At 40.0% G+C, this 25704-nt stretch overlaps 1 protein-coding gene across 11 annotated transcripts; it reads right to left on the bottom strand.

The window, feature by feature from the left end:
• Positions 1–1294: 1294 nt before the first annotated feature.
• On the bottom strand, positions 1295–24359 carry coro1cb (coronin, actin binding protein, 1Cb). Of its 11 annotated transcripts, none has more exons than XM_011481819.4 (12): positions 24291–24359; positions 18008–20166; positions 14128–14327; positions 10330–10452; positions 9470–9599; positions 6994–7175; positions 6760–6879; positions 5985–6089; positions 5756–5901; positions 3422–3479; positions 3082–3324; positions 1295–2124 (listed from the first exon to the last, which is right to left on the bottom strand). In XM_011481819.4, exons 2-12 carry the CDS (start codon positions 20154–20156, stop codon positions 2005–2007), a joined length of 3576 nt encoding a protein of 1191 aa, XP_011480121.3. In that variant the 5' UTR covers positions 20157–20166; positions 24291–24359; the 3' UTR covers positions 1295–2004. The 11 variants fall into 11 exon arrangements, with proteins under 11 accessions (XP_011480121.3, XP_011480120.3, XP_011480122.1 ...); XM_011481818.4 differs by having other exon boundaries at positions 14128–14330; XM_011481820.4 differs by lacking the exons at positions 18008–20166; positions 24291–24359 and adding an exon at positions 16336–16813 and having other exon boundaries at positions 14128–14330.
• Positions 24360–25704: the final 1345 nt, after the last annotated feature.

The following is a 25704-nucleotide window of genomic DNA, read 5'->3' on the forward strand; positions in this document are numbered from 1 at the left end:
TCAAATTTCAAAACAAAAGAAAAATCTGTAGAAGATGAGAGATTTTGGGAAGCATCAGAATGCAACCGTTCAACCCTAAACACTGAACAAAAACAATACCTTTTTACCTTGACTACATGAACTTGGACGTTTTCAGTGTTAAAGCAATTAAACCCCTATGAACCCTGTCTGAAAAGTCTGAAAGTTATGGAAAAATGGGAGATTTCAGGTTTATTGTACTGAAATGTCTATGTGATGAGCATTTCTTTATACCACTGATATGTTTTAGTATGTATAGTAATAATGTTTAAAGTGCATTATAAATGTTTATTTAATATTATACAGAATAAATAAAAAAAGACATAATTATCATTTAAAAGGACTTACAATTATCAACAAGGCCTAATTTAGAAATACACTTAAGGAAAGATGGGTTTTAATAGTGTATCAGGTTATGGAAATATTTAATCAAAAAGACTTAAACCATTTTTATAAAAAATTTAGATCCCAAAGATGTAAACAAACAAAATATTAGTCATTTTGTCTTTATTGTTATACTTATATGCTGTATTTAAGTGAAGGAAAGTGTGTTTGTTGGTGTTTAACCCTTGTGCTATCTTAGATGACCCCACTCTTACTTTGACGTATTCTCCCTACCATGACAAAGGTGGATAAAGGTGGAAAGATTTCATGTAATCCATTGACACCAGTGAAGATCACAAATCATTGAAGAAAAAAGGTTCAGAACACTGTCTAGTGGGTCTAGATGACCCAACTCCCAATGTTAAATTGCCTAGGATAGTACAAGGGATAAAGTAAAAAGTAAAGTAAAAGGGGCAGAAATGATCCTTGTTACAAAGATAAGTTTGAGTGTTGAATTGTTCTAATTGTTTTGTGGGAATAAAATGAAAAACAAAAATAAAAAAAGCAAAACAACAATGGAGATCCATCAATCCATTTCCAAACATGCTGAATCCCTTTTGCAGTCATAGGGCTGCTGGAGCCTATCCTAAAACTGTTGGGTGAAGGTTGCCAGTCTGTTGCAGAATCATCAATTACCTACAAAGCATGTTTTTGGACTGTGGGAGGAAGCCGGAGTGCCTGGAGAAAACCCACACATCCACAGAGAGAACATGCAAGCTCCACACAGAAAGGACAGACGGGATTCAAACTGTGACCTTCTCACTTTGAGGCTGGGGTCCTCACCGCCATGCAGCCCGCATAGCCTCCAATCCTTTTCTGACAGCAAACAAAATCAGAGAAATCTGTCGTCAACACAGAAACAAGAAATGCAGAAATGAAAACTAAACTGCTCTCATGTGTAAAACCTTTATTGTGTGCACAGAACTGTTGTCGGGGGGGGCTTCAGTGAAACACCAGCTGCACGAGTTAACCCTTCCCAACACCAACAGACACCAGAGAGGGCAACTTCGGTTTGACCCCATCGCAGTGACCTCTTTCCCGCTCGTTAAAACCCCCATGTCGGATTAGAAGCCCAGCTGAACAGGATTTCTTCCACATTCAGAGAACCGTTGGATGTCAATGAGCACAACGTTGGGAGGAAAACACTTCAACTGCTATCATAAAAAATAGAAATAAAACAAAACAATCCAGCTTTTTACTACGTTGTTCTACCAGGCTGTGACTGGAATGTACAACAGGAGCAAAAAAAAAAAAAAAACAATGTCAAGTTGTGCATGAAAGCACACAATCCATATTTGGCAACACAAAAGAACAATGGAAATACTGATGCTACAGGCAGATCTTTGAGCAGTAAGTACAAACTTCACACAAGAATGCTTTACAACAATTTCCAAAAAAAAACAGTTAAGACTTCAACAAAAATCTCTTCTGATGAGCTGCAGGAATTGTTCCTTTTCTCTGTGTGTGCGAGAAAAATGAGCAAATAGAGCGTTCATCTTGGAATGTGGGCTTGGCCTCATTACTGGGACAAACACCAAGCTCAGTTACGTGGAATATTGAGGATTTGGCCGTCTCTGACACCGTCCGCTCAGGACCGTCGCCTCACAGCGCCACCTTGGCTACCTGCTCCTCCAGTCTGGCGATGCGGCGGTCTTGAAGGATGACACGGTCTCTGAGTGACTTGAACTCTCTCAGCACCTCTTCCAGCTTATCTTCCATTTTCTAGCAAGGAAAAGGACTCATTATGATTAAACAGGAAATATGATGCATTTGACCAGAAATTTAGCACTAGCATTTTTAATTAAAAAAATCTATATGCATGTGCTAAATGAATGATTTTCCAATTTTTTTTAAAAGTAGTTCTGTCTTTTGGTTGGGGTAACAGGAGGTGCAATCAAATTATGGCAACATAAAGGAAGAGAAACAATAACAGTAAAAAAAACATAAAAGAGACTAAGTACTTTTATGAAAAAAGAGAAGGGAAAAAAACTCTAAATACAATTAATAAATACTTTGGGGCCTTGCTTATATTTATAAATATATAGTTTTAAATCCATTAATCAGAACAGCCCAGTCATTATAACTTGACTGATTAATAATAATTATATACTGAATAATTTTAAAATATGTACTTTTGACATGAAGAGAAACTTTTCCCACACAGAACCCCCTGTTTTCCAAGCCGAAGACAAAACAGGAAAAGTGTTGGTTAAAGATAAATAGGAAAGCTTTTTTTTTTTTTTAAATCTTCCTGATGCAGAAAACTTTGTTCTTGTTTCAAACTAAAAAAATAAAACAAAGACAAGATAGATGCTAAAACCATTGAGACAAAAGACAAAACACAACAGGATAATCAACAATAAAACACAAGTTTCAGCCTCATTTTGACGTCTGGCCTAGTCTTCTTTCAATAGCTAAATATATAAATTTGGGATAATGGAAAAAGAAAAAAAGAAAGAAAACTCTTCCAGTCCTGTGGGATTTTCTCTTCCATTGCTTGATTCAAATGGTATGTGCTGATCCGTCACTTTCCTTAATTGTTTCAATCAAAAACAAAAATGACCTGGAAGTTATATTGAGGAGAACTTTCACCACTGCTGTACCATTTTGACAAAGGGAAACAGGGAGAAGTCCCTTTTCAACAGCAATAGTGACCAAAAAGACACAAGAGCCGCTCACCACTGAGGACTGTGGAGGAGCGTGCTTCTGTACAGTCGGGATGCTCTCTGCTTTGGTGGCCGGCTTGCTCTCCAGCACATTGGTCTTGACCACTTTGAGGTCCCGGCTCTTCGTGGACACGTAGCCATCTCTGAGTGAGATCAGGATGGGGCCTCCGTTCTTACCGGCGAACCACTCCTCCGCCTCCAGCGCGGGATCGGGGCTGGCGGTGTCCGGATACAGGTCGTCCTGGAACAGATCCGACTGTGTGCGTGCAGGGGGACACAGAGACGCCGTGAACACAGGAAGAAACGGAGGAGAAAACGCAAGAGCCTTGATGGCGTTGGATGGCCACTCTTACCTTCCGTGGAACCGTCATGATGATGGGTTCACATTTTCTCTCATGCAATTTGTAAAACCTACAGACCAGCAACATAATGAGAGAATTATCAGATCAGTGCTGAGACATTGCTACAACAATGCTTCAAAATATGACAATTCTTTAAATACATGATGAAAATGTTCAACTAAATTGAAATTAAAGATCAAAATATTAACTTTTTGATTATAAGACAAATATTTTAAACAAAAACTCAGCTTTTGTTCGTTCTGCTTTAACAGTTTGACTGTTGCTCTCTGAAATACCAGGCAATACTTCAGGTCTGTACTCTGACTACACTACCCAGAATATCTAGAGAGGCCAAGAGGCAGATGATTGGGCAGAAGCGAAGTTCTATATATTTTCTAACAAACTATCAAAGAAAGTTAAAGATCCATCAGTTATCAAACATGTGAACTTTCCCTGAAGGAGTGGTGAGATGCAGACACTGCTATGCTACAGAATCCTAGTCCTTATTGCTGAATGTCAGGTAGGGAGGCATCGGCTCCCATTTTAGAGTCTTTAGGATGATTTGACTTTGGATTTGAACCAACAGCCTCCCAGTCTCAGGGCAGCCTCCACCTCTTAGGTGGTCATTTAGAAGAGAAGGCAACACAAGTTCTCTTCAAAATCAGGTGCTCTGGTTGGAGATGAGTTAAAAAGATCTTGAAAGCTTCCCTTCAGCTGACTTTAAGAAGTTAATTTTAAATAGGATGTGAAAATTATTATTGCTTTCCAACCAAACATCAACACAAATACCAGCATGTAGGGATGGCCCGTTTGACACGGACGCTTCGGCGCGCGTTTTACCTTCATGAAACAGATAGGTTCGGCACCATGTTTCGGGGCGTGTGTCGACTAGCGCAGATCACGTAGTTTATGACGTATGAAGCGCCAAATGCTTTGTTTGGTCCAACCACAGTTCAGATGTCACTTGTGTTCGAACAGTTGGGCTAATGTAAACACACTTTCAGCATCAAGCCTATTTATTTTGACACATCCACAAGCAGCCAAGCAGCATGGAAGTCACTTCTGCTCTTTGGCCCATCACTAATGGTGCAACAAAAAGAAACACCCATGCTCAGCCCTATTTTGGCCGCATCCCACAATCCCTTGCTGCCTTTAGACTCAACGTGCACGTGACCGCCATTACAATATGACGCAGCTTTCAAGTTAAAAGCCATTCGTTAAAAGCAGTGTGAAAAAATCCACCATCACCAACGGGTTTTGAAAAACTGGTCTGCTGCGTGACGGAGAGGACAGCGCAAGCTCAGGAGGGAATTTGCCTCAGAGTGACACTGACAGCCACAACGAAGGAGAAACTGAGTGAGTGTGGCGAAGAATGTCTGACGTTATTCCAACCCGACACTGAGGAGGAAGACTTCCATGGTTTCAGTGCACAGGAGGAAGATGAAGAAAGCTCTCAGTGACTTTTACTTTCATGTTTTTTTAATCCAGCCCTGTTAGCGCTATGTTACGGTGTGTCACTGTTGTGGAAGAAAACTCCCGGCGCACGCGCTGCGCAGAGGCGCTCGGTTCTAACTTACTGCTGGACACCACTGTATACTATGATCTAGGCACTGTTTGAATAGAAAAGCTCAGGTATATCATTAAAACTTTGAAAACTCTTTCTGTGTAAATATATCACGTGTTCAACCTTTCCTGCGATTACTTTTGTCTTTCTTTCCTCTCCACTGAAGGCAGATCTTCCTTCGGTTGTTCACTTCCCCCGTTTGGACCCTCAGAGCCTCCTGAGTGGGTTAATAAAGAATCATTCTCTCTTGCTCTCACTCCCTCTTGCGCTGCAGGTGCGCTCTCGCCTCCTCCTTCTTACACACCCACTCGGTGTCAGCACATATACAGTACATCCTCATTCTACAGCACATGTTTCAATGTGGGCACATGCGGCGTATAGACAGGTGCGGCTTATGTATGTACTAAATGGTTTATCCTTTAAAAATGTAATGGGTGCGGCTTGTAATCAGATGTGCTCTATAGCCCGGAAAGTACGGTAATACCTTTTTTTTAAGGGTCAGTTTGTTTTGCTTATACTGATTGTAATTCTCTCTTGTTTTCAATTAAATAACGGCTAATATTTCTTTCACCTTCAGTTTTTGTTTAACAAATGTAACTTTTAGCTTTTGGCTATTATTTTGAGTTTTGTTTCATCCACAGTCATTTAAACCCAAACAAGTTAGCATCCGTAATATAAAGTGAGTTTTCAAAATTAACTTAAAAACAAGGAACAAATTACATTTAAGGGTTTTCTGATTGTTTGTGCTGTAAACTTTCTAAAAAACAAGCATCCTTTCATACCTTGCAATTTCACATTTGTTGACATCCAGACCTCTCTTGGGCATGTACCCCATGCCTCTCTGGGGCTCCTTTGTGGAAAAGGTATTGAGGTAGTGAACAAACGGCGCCTCGTCGGTGATCTCAAAGTACCGAATGCTGCTGTCCCCCTGAAGGCACATCCAGAAACGAAACATTGAAAAAAATAATTAAAAAAAAAGACAAGGATGTTATAAATAGAACGTCAGATCACCTTTCCGCACAGGTACACTATGTTGGTGTCAGGGTCATAGAAGGGCAGCAGAACTCCATTACTGCTGTCCATCTCTTGAACACAGATGGGCTCATCCATATTGCCCTACAAACACAAAAAGGACACATTCGATGGGATCTTGCTGCACAATTTTGACTCACAACGAACACAAATGAGAGAAGCAGTGGAAGCAGGGCACTTCAATAGTAAGTGTGACATTTTGAGTTTAGCGCCCCCGAGTGGAGACAAGGAGTCATAACCTCAACCAAAAAATAGATCCTGATCACACATTAAAATAAAACCACTTGAGGTGATTTCACAAATTTCAATACACGAGGATTTTATAATTTCCAGCATATTTGCATACATTTCTTGAGGCTTCTTTTAGCTTCCTGTTACATCAGTTTGTCTACATTTCTACATATTTGACCAAAAACAACAATTTGGGTGATTCATCATCCTTAGTCTGGCCCAACAGAGAGGAAATCCCACATTTCATGAGTGGAAAAAAGGAGCAAAAAGCAAAAAAGTGGAAGAAAACTGACCAGAATATTAAATATATTTTGTTTTAACAAAAGGAGCTTTAAAGTTTTCTAATATCCTTTGAGTCGCATCTACATGAATAAGGCGGCAGTTCTTTGTTTTCTAATTTTACAGTCTGAAGCCTTTTTGGTCACAGACCAGGTGAGATTATGAAGGTGTTGAGGTGGAGGCTTGGATTTAGGAGATGTTCCTGTGTGCTACAGACTACATGAAGGGGACAAGAGTGACGTACAGATTTCCACAGGGCAAGCTGGCGCTCGCTCATGCGACTGAATCCGGTGGTGAAAATGTTTCCGTCGGCTAAAAAGATTGCTCTCATTGGCCGAGCTCCCTCGTGGGCTTTGTCCTTCTCCTAAAAACAGAAACACTCGGGTCAGGTTGAGCCGCTCTGTCGTGAGGCATCAGCAGCATCTTCCTGAGTGTGAAGAGAGTCTCCAGCCCCGAATCCAAAACAGCTGTCACTCACGGCCACGATCTTCCTTTTACGGGGGTCGATGACGCGGACCTTCTTGTCCTTGCAGGCGGTACACAACAGGCTGCCATTGCGGCTCCAGCTGACACTAAAGATGACATCAGGGTGCATGTCCTCCAAGCTGATCATGGCCTGGCCCGAGCCCACATTCCAGATGAGGATCTGGTTGTCACAGCCTACAACAGACACATGATATTGCTTTGTGTCCAGTTATTCCAAGCGCTTCGCATCAGAAAAAAGCAACAGAAGGCATTTGGTCCAATCTGGAGCTCAGCTGTGAGCAGTGCTCTACTTTTAAGGTCATAAATTAGTAACAGGAGGAGAAAATATGACCTAAAAATATGACATCAAAGCCCATTTGTTTTATTTTTATTTTTTTGTAAGGAATCTGATTTTCAGTTGGACATTCATTTTGCCACACCTGATACCTTCCTTTGTCATAGACACCAAAAAGTTGATTATGAAATATATGAGTTAAATAAATATTCATCTGTGTCAGAGAAACAATTACAAGTACATTTGATGAAAATAGTTGTAATTTTTAATAAATTAAGTTTTAGGTATAATATCACAGGTATCACTTTAAAAATCTTCCTTCTCTCTCGGCTTTTCCCATCAGGGGTCGCCACAGCGAATCATCCTTTTCCACCTCACTCTATCATGGACATCTTCTACCTTAACATTAGCAAACTTCATGTCCTCTGTTTAGACATCCATATATTTCCTCTTTGGCCGTCCTCTTGCCCTCCTGCCAGGCAGCTTCATCTCCAACATCCTTCTACCAATATATCCACTATCCCTCCTCTGAACATGTCCAAACCATCTCAGTCTGGCTTCTCTGACTTTGTCGCTAACACAGGCAACATGAGCCGTCCCTCTGATGTACTCGTTCCTTATCCTGTCTAACCTGGTCACTCCTAAGGAGAACCTCAACATCTTCATCTCCGCTACCTCCATCTCAGCCTCTTGTCTCTGTCTCACTGCTACCGTCTCTAACCCATAGAGCAGAGCTGGTCTCACCACTGTCTTGTACACCTTTCCTTTGAGTCTTGCTGGCACTCTTCTGTCACACAACACTCCTGACACTTTCCTCCACCCGCTCCAACCTGCCTGCACTCGCCTCTTCACCTCTTTTCCACTCTCCCCATCACACTGAACTGTTGACCCCAAGTACTTAAACTCCTGCACCTTCTTCACCTCAGTCCCCTGTAACCTAACGCTTCTACCTTGATCCCTCTCATTCAGACACATGTATTCTGTCTTACTACGACTGACCTTCATGCCTCTTCTTTCCAGGGCAAACCTCCACCTCTCTAGCTGTTCCTCCACCTGCTCTCTACTCTCACTGCAAATTACAATGTCATCCGCAAACATCATTGTCCAGGGAGATTCCTGTCTTACCTCGTCTGTCAGCCTGTCCATCAGCATAGCAAACAAGAAGGGACTCAAAGCTGATCCTTGGTGTAGTCCCACCTCCACCTTGAACTCCTCTGTCTGACCTACAGCACATCTCACCACCGTCATACTTCTCTCATACATGTCCTGAACTACTCTGACATACTTCTCTGCCACTCCAGACGACCTCATACAGTACCACAGCTCCTCCCTCGGCACCCTGTCATACGCCTTCTCTAAATCTACGAACACACAATGCAGCTCCTTCTGACCTTCTCTGTACTTTTCCATCAACATTCTCAAAGCAAAAATGGCATCAGTGGTGCTCTTACGGGGCATGAAACCATACTGCTGCTCACAAATCTCCACCTTCTTCCTAAGCCTGGCTTCCACTACTCTTTCCCACAGCTTCATTGTGTGGCTCATCAACTTTATTCCTCTATAGTTGCTGCAGTTCTGCGTGTCACCCTTGTTCTTAAAGATGGAGACCAGAGCGCTTCTCCTCCATTCCTCAGGCATCTTCTCACTCTCTAGAATCCTATTGAACAACCTTGTTAGAAATTCCACTGCTGTCTCTCCTAGGCACTTCCATACCTCCACAGGTAGGTCATCAGGACCAACGGCCTTTCCGCTCTTCATCCTTTTCAGAGCCTTCCTAACCTCATCCTTTCCAATCTCTGCTACTTCCTGCTCCACAACAACCCCATCTTCCTCCCTTCTTTCCCTGTCATTTTCCTCGTTCATCAGCTCCTCAAAATACTCCTTCCATCTTTTCTGTACACTCTCCTGGGTTGTTAGCACCTTTCCATCTCTGCCCTTAATCACCCTTATCTGTTGCACGTCCTTCCCATCTCTGTCTCTCTGTCTGGCTAGCCTGTACAAGTCCTTCTATATAGTTGATGTAAAAAGGTAGCACTTTATGCTCAAGGGACCAACAAAATAAAAGATCTAAAAACAGGCTTTATAAAACCTCACAGCTTTATTATGTTTTAGAAGGTTTTTCTTTTCTCATTTGTGATTGTGAGCTGTTAACAGTGTACAGCTCTCGCTAGCAGACCCTGGAGCTCGCATGTACCTGCGCTGAGAAGAACGTTGCGAGCAGTGGGATGCCACGACACGATGCCGACTCTTTTGGAGTGTCCTTCTAACACAACCACAGGCTCGGAAATGGGGTTCTCCAATCCGTTCTCCGGTACCTGCCACACCTGACCAAGAGGGAAAGTCCAGAAAAAATGAACACACTGAAAATCTGTCAAACTATTTGACTATATAAAGACACTTAAAAAGAAAAAAAAAGACAAACGGAAACATTTTCTAGGACTTTTGAGGATTTAAACTATCCAAACAAAGCTAAGTTTCTATTCACAATTGATTTAAACGTGCCTTGAAATGTATGGCATGTTAAAAGTGGGCTACAATGAAAAAAAAATCCATGACTTGATGAGTGAAAATGTGAGACAAAAAGATATATATTTATATGTATTTAAAAAAAATTTCCAAACCATCAAGTAAAACTGCTCATTTCACTACTCACTATTAGGTCCAATTCTTTCTACTTGTAAAATAAATGCAGTTTATTGTCCATCACTTTTCAAACAAAAGCAATAAATTTCAATATTTTTAAGGATATTGCTGTCAGAACTAGCCAACATGGATGTGTAAAACAATGTCATGGACTAAAAGTTTTTTATTTGATCATGGTATCCAAATCTAAGTCCACCGTTCATTTTTATAAGTACTTATGTTGACAAGCTGCGAAGAAAATGTAATTAAACTGTCCCTGAACTCCATTCAGTGGGAACTTTCTGTGTTTTCCTGAATCGGCAGATAAACTAAAGGATTAAATAGGAAAAAAAAAGACAGGATATTAAAACATCTTCTGATGAAAATAACCTAAAGCTGTCTGGATCTGGTGCAGGTTGATTGTGTCCTTACCATGACCGTGCAGTCCTCTGAGCCACTAGCAATGACTAGATCATTATGAGGACACCAGTCGATGTCCAGCACGGGTGCCGTGTGACCGCACACTGTCGGGTACGCTTTGTCGATGCGGCCGGTCTGCGAAGAGACAAGAGAAGGCAACATGCGGTAAAAACTCTTCTTCCTGTGACCGCCATCACTACGGTTTATCTCGCTGTGCTTTTGTTTTGGCGGTTCAATGAGAAAACTATCAAAAAAATTGCACTATAACATTGTGAACAGACATCTGCATCCCAAATCGTACAATCCCAAAATAACAGCGGCTTCTCTGTGACCCATTGACCCAGTGGGCTGAGATGATGTCAGCCTTGAACTGCAGTGAGACTATCATGTTTCTCCGCCGAGAAACTTGACACACAGTAAATGCCTTTTCTATCGGGCGGAATTGAAAATGGATTATCAATGTTTTTCTTTTTTCTTTTTTTTTTAACCGACATTATTCTCAGGAAAAATGCGTACGGTAACCCTATATCACAGAAACAAAATCCAATCTGTTGCATTGATTCAATGCATGCTCTATATCTGGGAATATGCCATGCATATTCACAATCTCTGTGCCTCTAGATATATTACACAATTGCTTTTATTTTCTGTGTTGGTAAAATGGTTTTGTCCTCTCTTAAGCTTTTCTGGAAATAAATGTTTGCATTGTAGAAAGTAAAATGAAAATTCTGAAAGCACTTTAGTCAGTACCATGAGTAACTGGTCCTATTCCCTTAAAATTTAAACGTGAATGACCATATTTTATATAGTATTTAGCTAAATATGTTTATATATTTTTCGTTAAAATGCCCAAGTAGTGTGTTTTTAGGAGTAAAAATGTTATGTATTGTTCCCAAAGGCCTCCTGTTGATTCCCAGAGTCAGAACTAAACAAGGGGAATCAGCGTTTCAATATTCTGCAGCTAAAATCTGGAACAGCCTCCCTGAAGGCGTAAGACAGGCCTCTTCTGTGTTCATGTTCAAATCTAGACTTAAAACATTTCTGTTTAGCCGTGTATATGACTGAAAGGTCCTATCTGCACCTTTCTTTCCTTCCTTTCTTTTTAAGTCTTTTTTTTTTCTTCCTTTTCTTTTAAAGTAAATTTTATGTTGATTATTTCTATGATGTATTGTGATTTTAATGCACTTTTCTGTTTTGTGAAGCACCTTGAATTACTTTGTGTACGAATTGTGCTATACAAATAAACTTGCCTTGCCTAGTTCTACCACATAGCAGTGGATGCAGTGTTTTCCCTGGACAGAAAGTGGCTGTGAAGGTTGTGCTTGTCTGCATTAATCTGCAGCTTTGTGGAAGAAACTCAGTATGAAGCTGGATTAACTACAAAGCTGCTTCTCAAATAAAAAAAAATGGTCTTTGTCATCTGTGTTGCTTTGGAACAAAGCAGGGTGCAAGACTGATGCTTCTTCTTTTACTTCTTTTGCATTGCTGTCAGTAGAAAATACTGATCCACATACCTCCAGTGCCTTCTAGTGGTTGTTAGCTAGAAACACATGAGTCTATTTATTTAAAAAAATGAAGTTGCAGAGTTTTGCCAAGAATGCAAAAAAACACAACTAATATTTGGAAAAAATGTGATAGATTTAGCTCATTATAAATAGTGTCAGAGAACAGTTCTGGGCTAAATAAAATATTGATTTTAGTCAAAGTTGCTTTTCTTTTTTAGACTGATCTAAATGATATACTGAGATTTAATCAGTTCTGTTTAATGTTCTTTAATCACTCATTTGGCACTTACTTCAGAGCAAAGATAAAACACATGCAACTATAGAGTGATGCTTAATAGGAGGCAAGGTAAAAGAGTTTCACTCCAGGCTGCAGAGTAATTATTTTTTTTCTGTTTGTCACTCGTCTCTCCCGGTCCATCTGGGTTTCTGTGCTTAGAGAAGGAGTTGGCTGCATCCCTCCTGACAAGTGAGCCAAAAGGAAGACAGGGCTTGGATTATGGCTGCATTACTGATCACAGGAAATCAGACCTTGATGCAGATGAGATTTCCCCTAGAAGTGGCTGGAGTGAGTTTACAAAATATTCTTTTTTTTTTAACTAGCGCAAACATTAACCCTTGTGCTATCCTAGGCATTTTAACATTGGGAGTTGGGTCATCTAGACCAGTGTTTTTCAACCAGTGTGCCGCGGCACACTAGTGTGCCGTGGGAGATGGTCAAGTGTGCCGTGGGAAATTGCCCTCATTAACTGATTTAACAACATTTCCCATCTCCAGGATTTCAGCTCTCTGTTCATTCAAACAGGCCATGATAAAACACTGAGGAGTTAGGAATATAAAAGATCATAAAATACTTTTTCTTTGCGTTTATTTTATTTTATTTAAGACATTTGTTAAAAAGTACTGTACCACGATTCAGCTGCAGCTCCGGCTGTATTTTGGAAAAGTCCCGTCGCTTTAACTGTCTCCACCAATAATTTTTGGGGAGCTTAATCACATGTCATCAGTCTGACCAATCAGAAGTGGTTAAAGTCTTCACTTCCTTGTCCCGATTTAGCTCGTAAAGTCGCTCAGTTCTAACAAAAATACCAGCTAAAGCTCGTCTTTAGCAGTGTAGCTTTCCACAGAGTCCGGTATCAGACCGTGGAACAAGTGAACAAAACAATGAAGCTCCGAAAAGCGATCTCCTGCCGATTTATTTACTACATCTCCCAAGATGCATTGGGTTGTGAGAGTGACAGCGCACAAGGAGATCTGTTGTTAAATGTCTTGAAACCAACGAACACACTTCAAACTGTTTTTAAATCTTCTAACTTAACTTTTATTGCATCTTTTAGAAAAAAACAGCTGCAGTTTCCAGCTTTTTCTGCAACAATTATCTCAAAAATGCATGTGAGACTGTGGAGGGAGGGGCTGTAGATCAATACAGACTGAGTTTCTCCTTTTTTTTTAATTTTTGGATGCTGGTGTGCCGCGGGATTTTTTTTAAGGTTAAAGTGTGCTGTGGCTCAGAAAAGGTTGAAAAACACTGATCTAGACCCACTAGACAGTGCTCTGAACCTTTTTTCATCTATGATTTGTGATCTTCATTCCCTATACCATCAGCAGATTTTTGTTCAGCTGAAGACATTTTGTAACCCTTGTGCTATCCTAGGCACTTTACCATTGGGAGTTGGGTCATCTAGACCCACTAGACAGTGCGCTGAACCTTTTTTCATCTATGATTTGTGATCTTCACTGGTGTCCATGGATTACATGAAATCTTTCCACCTTTATCCACCTTTGTCATGGTAGGGAGAACACGCCAATGTAAGGGTGGGGTCATCTAAGATAGCACAAGGGTTATAGGAGGTATTCTCTTTAATTAAATTAGTAAACATTGATGTTAAGGCCTCTCCAACTTGTTTGAGTCCCGTCCTTATGTCCAGGCCATATTCTGTTTGTAATCTGACAGTTATGTCAATTTTGGCCAAAAACAAAAAGCAAGACTTTCTGTCTTTAAATATATTAACAAAATAGAAGTTAAAGAACTGAACAATCAAATCATTTTATTTTTGTAAGAAAGAGAACTAATTTAGCCACATGAATATTTAAAAGCACAAATATATTTTAGAAAACATTTGCTAAGCCAGGTTATACCAACTATTTTTCGTAAATCATTCTGAGTGACATAAATAAACAAGAAATTGCGTTTTATTTTCGCTTAACTTTTACTGTATAAGCTTAATATTTCCTGACGGCTGTGTGCAAAACTGCACTCAAACAACCATTAACTTTTAATGCATGAATGAGCATAACAACACCTCACCTTGTGCAGAGGAAGGACAAGGAAAGCTCCTCCGCCGCTCGCCTCAATGATTATGGCAACAAACTTGGGGTTGACGGCACAGAAGGAGCTATCCCAGGTTACTCTGGACACACGGATGTCATCGTAGCACTGGTCGTTCCTCACAGCCTGACCAAACACGTGACGGAACTTGCTCTGCCTTACAACTCGTCGCATCATATCTGCTGAGGAAGCAAGAGACTCTTAGATGTGCAATAAAAAAAGGGATTCTATCTCAGACGGTGATTAAGACGTCGTTCCCCTGTTTTGGAAGGTTGTATCTTTACACTATATACTACCTTGAAGTTTATGAACAACACATTTCAGATCGGGGTCACAATCTGCATCAAAACGCTCAGAACTGAAACCACAGCCATTATATTTGTAAGATGCTGCATCAGTTCTTGTGAAAACACCACAGATGGGGTGTTACCGCTGCAAGATTCAGGAAAGGAACTCAACCGTCATCTACATTTAGTGCTTGTGGCACTTTTTGGAACACCTGTTGTTTCATGAAATTAAATGTGTTTTACTGTCAAATTTTAAAAGACGTATTTTAGTATTGTAGACGATTTTATTGTTAAATGTCATGGTAAAACGCCCATTGCTGCATTTTTTAATTCTCCTCAGACATTTGGAAGTTTGTGATCACAGCAGGCCACCTGCTTCTCTTCATTAGCCATGGACTGTGAGGATAAGATAGCAGAGACAGCGTCATAGGGATCAAATTTAAGATTTTTTTTTAGATCTACCTCAATGAAATACCAACACTTACAAGAGATGAAACATGTCTTTAGGATTGAAAAGAAATAGAGAAGAGCTCAGATTGATAAAGCTGTGTCTTTGAAAAGGGGTTTTGTGTCAAATATGGGGGAGTTTGTTGGAATAAATAACCTATATTAAATACCTGCCTATATTCATTTTATTTCATCTCAATTTTGCACCACTGTGCTTGTTATCTTAATTTTTCATGACTTTTGTCCCTTTTTGTGACCCGTACCCATGTTGTTTTCTTTAGCACTTCTTAACTATTAATTCTTATAAAACTGTCTTCTTATAAAACTATAATGAATAATTTAGATTTATTAGTCTTTGACTAAAAATATGGAAAAATAAGGGAGAAAAGAAGAAATACTTCGAGACTGCTAACAATTCTAAAAGGACACATTTCCCCCCAAATTAAATTTAAAGCATGTTATAATTGTGTTATTATCTATACAGAATGAAGTAAACGCTTCTTTTTCAACAATATAAAATCATGCAAACTTCAAATATATATATATTTTTTTTAATTAAAGGCCAACAGTTAATTCAATGGAAGCTCGGAGAGCTGTACTGGCGTTAAACAATGAATGGCTGCTAGCCTAATGTTGGCCTAACGTCCCTCGGCCATTAGGACGGGGGACTGCTTACTAATTAAATGAATTAAAATAATAATTAAAAAAAAACGTGGATGAAGTATATAGTTACTTTAACGGCTGCCGCTATATTGGCCTCGCGGTGTGAAGTTAAGGCGATTTCAGTTGCCAAAACTTAGCTAAGCTAGCTAACGCTAGCTACTCAAAAACATGGGGGGTGGAGATTTGTAGTTTTGTGGGAGCACCCCTCATGTAAAAACCATTTGAACTTTCGGGAAAGTATTATCTGTCATGACATAATATGTGTGTAGAACCAAACATTGCGATAGGTGGTGATGGCAATCCGTTTACTATAGACGAGAATTAATTGGGAGGATATTTGATCATCAACCGCAAAACAGAAGCTGGCAGAGCTGGTCCCGCAAGCAACAGCGGACACAGCCCGCACATGGGTTACAGAAGAATCAGCACTATTTTACTTCAAATATCCAACAAGTACGGGTTTGCATGCGAGCCAACATCCCAAGCCCTTTAGATCAGCCGCATGAGGGGTCGGTGGGGCGGACTCCGCATCCTCCGCCGCTCCGGCATGTTTCGCATCCGACCTGCTAGTGGGGTTAGCCCGCCGCTAGCCGTTAGCTGCGGTGGACCGCTGCCAGCTGACGCAAGTGCAGATATTTCCACCCAAGCTTTTTTTTTTCCTTTTAATGGCTACTCCCGCTCTCAAACCCATTAAGCAAGCTCACAAGCCAAGGATGCTGCAATGCTAGATACCCCATCCACCCCCCCAAAAAAACAAAATATTAAACATTTTCAAAACAGGTTTGCTCACCTCCTAATGCAAGATTTTCCGATGCACGGGGGTCATCAATCTCAACACATGAATCTGGCTCTTAGGCGCGCCCTTATCCTGCAGGACGGTGCTAGTGTCCCCGAAAAAAAAGGGAAAGGCGCCTGCCCCCCAGACACACTCTCGACTGCTAATATGTGAGGGGAACCCGTGCTTTAAAACCTATATTCCAGGATGCCAAAGCACAAAATCTACTATCTGTTCCTCACCTGCTAGAGACTGAAAACACTTCACATCCAGCTATTAAATTCGGGAGGATGACCGGGGACAGCACATGCGCAGAAAAGCCTTTTCAAGAAATCTTATTACTTGAACACATCGGATTTTAATTTTTTTTTTTGCGTCCCTTGAGCTTTTAATGCAATCTTTTTTACATTATTTTTTTAAAAGAATTTTTTTTCTTCTGATGAATATTTCCTGTGTGCCCCCTCCCCCCTCAGTCCCATCCTGTCCTGCCCCCCACAAATACTCCCCAACCCCTTCTAAAGAAAGAATGCCCCAAGACCTGCTGGAAGACTTTTGTTATTTTTGATGTTGTTCATTCTGTTGCAGTTTCACCAACTCAAATGTGATTTGTACTTCAGGGCCACCGTACAAATGTGCCCAGACAACAAAATGACAACATAGACATTATTAGGGCTTTTCCTTATTGAGTTTTGAACTGGTTTAAAAAATTTTTTTTTCATATTTTATTCATCTAATCTATAATTTTGTAGTGTGTAGTGTAATTTTAGTTTACTTTTGCATTCACCTTGTTATTACAATTTATTTAATATTAATTAATTTTGTAAATAAATCTAGTTTTGTTTCTCATTTTTACAGCAAGTTTTTGGCACTGTGCTTTTCTTGTGGTTTGTTCATGGCCTTTTTCGGTCTCCTGTCATATTATTTAGTTCATCTTTTCTTTTCACCGTTCTTGTGAAGCGTTTTTTCTTTCATTTTGCTTCATGGATAAATTCTATCAAAGCACCCATGTTTTGTTGGTTCTTTTGCTGGCTCCATTGTTGACTCAATGGCAACACAAAGTGGTTGTTTGACTTTTTTATTTTATTTTGGCTTGGTCCTTAAGATAAAATAAATTCCCTTCAAGCCTTCAGCTTAACGTACAAATCCAATCATCTTTTAATGTACTCTAGAAGCATTCCTAGTGGTTGTTTAATTATGATTATGCCGTTTTTTGCCAAAATGTAAAAATACAGTGTCATTTTTAAGGAGATGGTCTCTGCAGAGAGGCAGGAGTTTTATGGAAATTCACCTCTGAGTTGTGGGTGGGACTGTTGGTGCAGAGAAACCCTGCCCTCCCTTCCTGTCATCTATCAGTATTTACACTCTACCACTAGCTTACAGCTAAGAACAAAGTTTTATGACTTGTAACTTTTTCTGTGTCAAGATAGCTCTAACCACATAATAGATGAAGAAACTCTTTTTTATTAACTTTTCGAGCTGGACAAGAACCCAACATTATGTTTTGAAAATTCTCAATTGCATTTTCTTTCTTCAAAAAAATAATCCAAGGGATAAAATATTTTATAGGTCTCAAGACAAAGGTGTTGAACTCTCAGCAGTTTGTCATAAAAAACTTTTCATAAAATCAAATCAATACATTCAGAAAAACTAGAGCTTTGTGTTTCTGCTGATTAAGCAGCATTCTTACCTTTCTTTGGAGGTGCTTGCACTTCTGCTGGCCTCACCTTGGTTTTTTTGGGGACATCGAAGGCATTCTTCATTTGAGACACCTTCACACTGGAGCCCTGCTCTGGCAGACGAACCTCAGCTTTCGGCCCGTCAGCTCTGACCAAGCCCTGCTGTTTCTGAATTTGGTTCGCCGCTTTTACGATTTCTGCCACAGGCTTGAAGGAGCCCACATCCCCACTGTGATCTGTCAAATCAAGGGAGGAGTTACTGCGGCTGCTGACGCTCACTGTTGCTGGTGGCAGCTCCTTTCCTGACAGAGAACATTTCTGGCTTTGAGGTTCAGTGTGGTTTGGCACCTCAAGTGTGGGAAGAGTCTCTACGGAGGCAAAGGGATATGTGTTCTTTTTCCCAGCAGAGGGAGTCGAACATTTAAATCTTGATCGCCTCTCTAGGAACATCCGTCTCTGGAGCATGTCCATGTTTTGAGCTTCTTCCTCTTGAGGCACTTTTGCAATTCGCAAACAGTAGTCGTAATCAATCATGTCTCCATACCGCTCATCCATGCATTCAAGCGAGAGCTGCTCCCATGGGCTAAAGTCAGCTGAGAGTCTGCGAAAGTTAGTGGGTAAGGTGTATGTGCCCCTTTCATCCCACAACAAACACATGTCCTGATTAGCTGGAGGGTTGACCTGAAGGTCTTTGTTGAAATGAAAGGTGTGTCTCCTCTTGACCCTTTCTTCTGAGCGCAGGTGGTCTTTGCCTCTTCTCTGAACGTCACCAGTCATCAGCTGTGCAGTTTTGACCTTTATGAAAGGATTTCTAGGTTTTCTGGGGACAGGAGGAGGAGGACCTTTGACTTTCTTTTCAGTCTGTTTGGACTCTGTGGAATTGCGTGAGGCCAAGTCAGACCCGGATGTTGTGTCTCTCTGTGGAAGCACATGAGTTAAAGGTGGAGGTGTGACCACGGCGGAGTGGCAAACAGGCCCTGTCTCCTTTTCCAAGTTGGCAACCTGTCTGTCTGCGTCACAGGCTCTTGGAGGACAGGGCGTCGAATCGCGTTGTTCCAGTGTCATGGAGGGTCTGTCTGGAGCCGCAGAGGGAGGGGTCTCTTGAGGGTGAGAGTTCCTGACTTTGTCAAAGCTGCTGTCTCTCATGGTACTTTGTAAATGGCTGCCTACGACTCCTGCCATAGCCCTCTTAGAAACAGCTCCTGCAAACTTGTTTTGATGGCACAACTCTTGTGCTGCAACAAACCCTGACATGTTCTCTTCCTTACCCTGGTTTTTGGATTTGTCTTGCGTTGCCAGAGGCTCCTGTCGGATGTGAGTTGCAGTATTTCGCTCCTTCTCTGCTGATCCTTGACCAGTTGTCTCACTGTGAGCAGCTCCAGCATGACTTACTCCTTTTAGCTGGCACCTGCTGCCTGTCACTTCAGCATTTTCCCGGTTTAAACAGACAGGGGGTGGACTCCTTCTACACGCCCGGAAAGAACCAGATCTCCCTCTGGAAGGCGGATGAAGCTGGTCGTCATTGTGATTGGGAGTTTTTTCCTCTGCTGCTCTTTTTCTGTAGCTAGCAGCCACATCGTTCTCTGCCTCAGATGACATCCAGGTCTCATCTCGCTCTAGCAATACAAAGTCCTCCTCGTTGGAGTTATATGAGACTGTGGGGTCTCTGGTTTTGGTTTCAGGATCAAACTTGCTGCAGTCAAATTCCAATATGTCCCGATTTCCCTGCTCCTCCATAGCAGTCCAGACTGCAGCTCTTTTCTCAGAGATCTGCTTTTTATGTGAAGTTTCTCTTGCCTCTTCAGGGCTCAGGACAGTTTTTGACTTCCCCACAGTGCGAGCAGCCCTCTGTCTGTCTCCACCCGCCCACCCTCCAGTGGTTTTCATTCCAGGAGGCCTGATTGGCTGCCCTGTTTGGGGGTCCGTGCGTGCAGGAGTGACAGTGAGCTCCCCTGGTTGTCCTCTGGCCAAGTCGTTGAAATTAATCTCTCTAATCCCACCAATATTCTGATGGAGCGCAGGCCATGCGTCCTCTTGATGTTGCCTATCATCTTGCTCCACAGTTTCTGATAACTGCGTGTCTCCAGTTTGCTCAGACACATCGGAGTTATCAAGTGATTCCTCATCTTTCTCCGACAGCTTCTCCAGCTTTTGGCCCATTGCTGCTGCTCTGTCAAGAAATTTGGGAGAGAAACACAAACGGATATTGACACTGTAAAGGATTTATAGACAAATCACAATGACAAATTAGGGTTGTTTGCCTTTCCAACCTACAAAAACAAACACTGTGTTTTGCTGTCCATCTTAAACTACTTTAACCATTTCTCTATTTTTGCGTAGACGTCAACAAAGTTCCCATTTGTCTTCCCAAGGTGTCACTATTTATCTCTGCCTATTCTGTCAGGAAGGAATGCTGTGGTAGCTATAATTAAAGCAGGTCTGACTGCTGCCAGTGAGTCAAGAGGCCAAAAAGGAAACAAGATAAGTTTGATAAGAGGTCAGCTGCCAGGCACCAAGGTCACACGAAAGGACAAGGGCAATACAACATCCACAACAAATCCTTTACAAACTTTTAAAATGTTCCTCAGTGAGTCAGAAGCTGCTTTTGTGACAAATATCGGAGCTCATCAGAATTCTGGAGAAGATACTTGTTTGTTTCCCCGCAGTGTTTACAGTTGTTTTAGTTACAGGGTCCATAGAAAGGTCGCTGAGAATATGAGAGTCAGGTCACAAAGGCCTCGACTTTCAAACGGAATTGTTAATTGGGGTGTTTGATGAGCGCTGTTTAGTCACATACGTGATGGATGGTGTGTGGAAGATTATTACGCAGGGAAAACAGCTTAACCGGCTTTAGCAGCATGTGGGGTCGGGGGTAATCTTAGCTCGCAAGCAGAGAACAGAAAAAACTCTACCTTTAGATAAAACAAAGTGCTTTGTTCTTTTTAAAAAGACAAATTTTCTAATAAAAATGATAATAATATGTTTATTACAATAGCCTGAAAGTCTTTTTCTAAATTTTTAAAATTCTTTTTAACTAAAGAAGAAAACAAGTTGACATTATCTAAATTTTCTGAAGGTCATGTTATGGAAGAAAAAAACACAACTAATTGAAATAGTGTAAAAAAAATGCACATGAATTTAGTTGAAGCCTAAACTGTTTTATATTAGCTTCTATAAAAGCTATTTCCACTAGCATTAAATTTACACAACGTTGTGAACAAACACATCAGAAAAATTAATACAATTTTTAAACATTTCCTTTTCTTTTTGTTTGATCCTTTTAAATAGCCTTTAACTGGTTAATATTTTTGTATTTTTAGTGAAAAAACAGCACAAAAATCACCTGTAAAACTATGATAATGTCCTCTATGTGCTACACCGTGAGGGTGGGGGGTCCTGGCTACCACTGCTGCTTTGGCGAGGGTCTTGGTGTGGGGATGACCGGGCATTCTCCCTCTTTCTTTTTACATTCCTTCATCCATCCCAGAAGAACATAAACATCAATTTGAGTACAGGTGTCAGCTCACCTTTGCACAAAGAGTGATTGTGATTCTTACCCCCCCAACCCCCTCTTTTCCCTTTCTTTTATACCCCTACCCCACCTCTCTAACATCCCTCTCTCTTCTTCCCTCTTCTTCTTTTCTGTCTTGTCAAACTAAAAAAGGAAACAAATATAATCACTGTAAGTAAAGTTTAGTCGAAATTACAGAAGGGGTTTATACAAATATACACCCTATGTGTCAGAAGAACAACAGAACCCCTGTTGTAACAGAAAAATATGGCCAACACAAGAAGCACTCAGCTCTCATCTGTTCGCTCAGCTGTCGGACAGGACAAGTACAAAATAAAAAAACAAAACTATTCTAATAAATACAGAAAAAAAAAAAACAGCAGTTCTGGAACCAGCCATTTGATCCATGGATGTTTTCCACTCCGGTTGCAGAGTTTTAGAATAAACAGAGTACATGCTTCCATCCTGCACAACTCTTTTATTAGTCATCTGGTCTGAGCGAAGTGTTCCAGAGTCGGAATTGTTTTGTATGGTTGTGCCGTCAAGCATCAGAGCCACAGAATGTACAATGATGTGAGTTTGCAGTTTTATTGAGCTAAATGAAGTAGATTAGGTTCAAACTGACAAAGGTTGGACAAATATATAATATACTCTAATTAAATGTATGAAAATCTTGTTGTTTAATCTGAAAGGTTTTTGTTCTATCAACATTACCAACTTATATGATACCTTTATTTACTTTTGTGTAAAGCTTGACTGAAATATTTTTTTTCTCCATACCTGTTTATGTCTGCAACACTTGAATATAATCTGATTTAATTTGCTCGATTGGAATTTGTTGTTGTTTTCTGTGCTGTAATTGGAAGTAATGCTCCTTTTTTCAATCGCAGCATGTTTCTGTCAAAATCAAAGCATGTCCCTCTATATTAAACAAGTGACATTCCGATTCCTTTACCTTATTTACTCACAAAAAGAGCTGGAATTTTTCTCTGCTGTCTTGGAGAAAGTGTACACTGCACTGCTGTCACCACCCAAAACAAAATAGAAAGTTTAAAGGTTGTGAGCCAATCCGCATCTTTATAGGAATCAGGGAGAACCATAACCTGGAAACCGTTGCACAAACAGCCCCTCTAAAAATGAATGAGATGCTCTTCATCAAATTGTGCTATGTTAGATGACCCCACCCTGACATTGATGTGTTCTCCCTACCATGAAAAAGGTGGATAAAGGTGGAAAGATTTCATGTAATCCATGGACACCAGTGAAGATCACAAATCATTGAAGAAAAAAGGTTCAGCGCACTGTCTAGTGGGTCTAGATGACCCAACTCCCAATGGTAAAGTGCCTAGGATAGCACAAGGGTTACAAAATGTCTTCAGCTGAACAAAAATCTGCTGATGGTATAGGGAATTCTTTTTCCCTATATTTCTTATTAGAGGATACAATTCTGGTCATTGCAAAACAGGACAAAAAACAGAACAAAGTATCTCAAAGCGATTTCTCACATTCAGAAGCTACATGAGCACTTGAGTGCCTAAAATATTTTCAAAAATCTTTATGGTACTTTTTAACAACTGAATCATTATGAAGGTAAGTTAAAGTGAAATTTCCCTGAACCTCTGTACATTCTTATCTATAAACAGATGTGTACATCATGATTCATTATTTTATGAAGAATAAAAAGTTTTTGAATAAAAGTTTTTTTATTTTAAATTTTGTAATTAATCTGCTGTTGCAAAACTTTAATAATCAGATTATTTTGTACAATTTTGCCTGCAAGAAAACAAAAAACTAGATTTAAACCAGAAAAAAGATGTTTGCACTCCCATAATAATCAGTTTTTTTTTTTGTAGTAATTTCTGACACCAAATAACTTCAGCATTCTGCCAAAATGTTAAAAATGCAACATTCAAAGAAGTAACCATTATTTATGAATATTTGAACCAAAATTATTCACATGAACATTTTTGTCGATGATTTATGCAGGAAAACATTCACGCCATTTCTAACCAAAGCGTTCTGTTGAAGCGGTTGACACGAGCAGGGGCTGACAGATGTTCTTACCCGCACCAACATTGTATCTGAAGTGTTATTTTCAGATGGATGTGATATAATGGCAGCTATGGGAGGCATCTCCCATAGCTGCCTGTCAAAATCCCCCCACCTTCCCTCTCTCTGCGGCTGCTTGTTTTTACCCTGCTCTGTTCTCATCTGCTCTTCTCATGCTTATGAAATTAAGCAGATGGTTTATAGGAGACTTGTGACTTAAAGCACTCAAACTATTAGCTGTTTTTTTTAAGGACAGGCTTTGTTTTCCATCTAAACATGTGCTTTTCCTCCTTTTTTTTAAAACGTTTTCTACTGTAAGAGCTGAGCTTAAATGCAGTTCATGGTCAGTAGAGCAAACTGATACTGATGAGCAATCTAGTAAAATTTTTATAGCAGTTTGAAAGGCAGGACTTGGTGTCAAACAAAGATAAAAAAGTGCTACATTTTAAGGTGGCACCAGTTATTTTTTTTCCTTTTTAGCAAAATATTTAAAACAAATAATCGACTTTAGTAGTATTTTTTGCACTGTTTGTAACCTTTTAATCTTAAAAATGAGCCATAAAATGTAGTTTTACCCCAAATTGAAATCTTAATATTTACATGTAGCTTTTCCTACTTAAAGGTTGAAGAAACTCTTACCAGATCTAGTATTCAGAGGCCACTTTGAAAACTTTTACTGCCATTGGATCTCATTTGAGGCCTGACCAGAATAAATAGAACAGGTAAGTACTTACTGAAGCTGATGTTCCTCCTGTCTGGCTGGCTGTCTGCCTGCCTCCCTCCCGGCTGGGCTTTAGTCTGCCTGGAGGATCTCTCCTTCAGCGGTCAGCTGCCCTGCTATGTCAGTCCAGCTTCATTTGACTAATTCAATAAGAGCGCTTTCTGTTCTGTCTGACTGAGGGAGCAAAGACACAAACGCAGGGATCTGTTCACAATGGTTTAACTTCAGTTTCTTTGAACCTGTATTTATACAGGTATGTGTTTTTGTATTTGTATGTATAGGAGGTACAATCCAAGTTTTGGTGTTATCTGAATCTAAATCTAACATTGTTTTTATATATTATTGTACTACCGTGTTGTCCGTTTTCCAGATAAAATTCGATGAGTAACAGCACTTTATCTGATTTTATTTATTTTATTTGTTTAGATTTTACCTTGGGTCAGTCCATGGTTAGAGGACATTTGGGCTTCAAAGAATAACTTCCACTTTTAAGATTATCAGATACGTAATAGATAATAAACATTTAAAGGCTTGGTTAACTCAGCTTACGGATCAAAAATGTTTTTTTCATTGATTTACAAAATGTTACCAAAGATGAGCAACCTGACAAAGTACATAATACATTTCTGAAAATGAATTCCTTCTCCATTACGTTCTCTCTGACCAACCATTTGATTTAACATATGACTTATTTAACAATGTACAATGTTGACTCCGTGTTTTGCATTTGATTCCATAAACTCCCAAACTGAGAAAGTAATCTAGGATGTGGAAAGTTTAAATTAGGGTATTAGGGTTGTATAAAGTAAGATGAATGACTGGCTGGATTATTTTTGATGAAAGATCATCAAATAAAAGTGAAAAATAAATGCCCAAGACACCAAAAGGTCACGGTAAAAGGGTTGCGTGCATGCCGTGGGAGACACATTCCATGAATAATAATGATTATTTAAAATTATATATTTATTAAAACAAATGTTCCCAAAGTTCCAAGAGACAGCAATGAAACAAATAAAAACAAAAATAGTAATTTGACTTTTATTTGACATTCAATTTGTTCATTCGGGTTAGGGGGAGGGGCAAAAGAAAATGGCACTTTAGGCAGTAATCCAGACTATTTTTTACTTTTTACCTATTTTCTTTATTTCTCATACATATTTATTTATTTGAGTTTTATTATTTTGTCCCAGGACAAGTAAATTGACTCAGAAACTGCACGTTTTACTATTTTTGGTGAATTGTTTACAGTTGATTGGTTGGACGTAAAATGTCGTCCAATTCCTGAATGACTTGCACGGTAATGATAATACACTAATACAAAGGAAGGTGAAAATCTATTATCACTAAGTTTCTTCAAGACCATTTGTTTAGGGAATTCTTTGCCTGAAAATGTCTAAAGAAATAAAAGTTTGGACAGATTTAAGAAA

Source organism: Oryzias latipes, chromosome 12 (genome assembly GCF_053564925.1).
Source record: "Oryzias latipes strain Hd-rR chromosome 12, Olatipes_Hd-rR_3.1".
Taxonomy (NCBI): Eukaryota; Metazoa; Chordata; class Actinopteri; order Beloniformes; family Adrianichthyidae; genus Oryzias; species Oryzias latipes.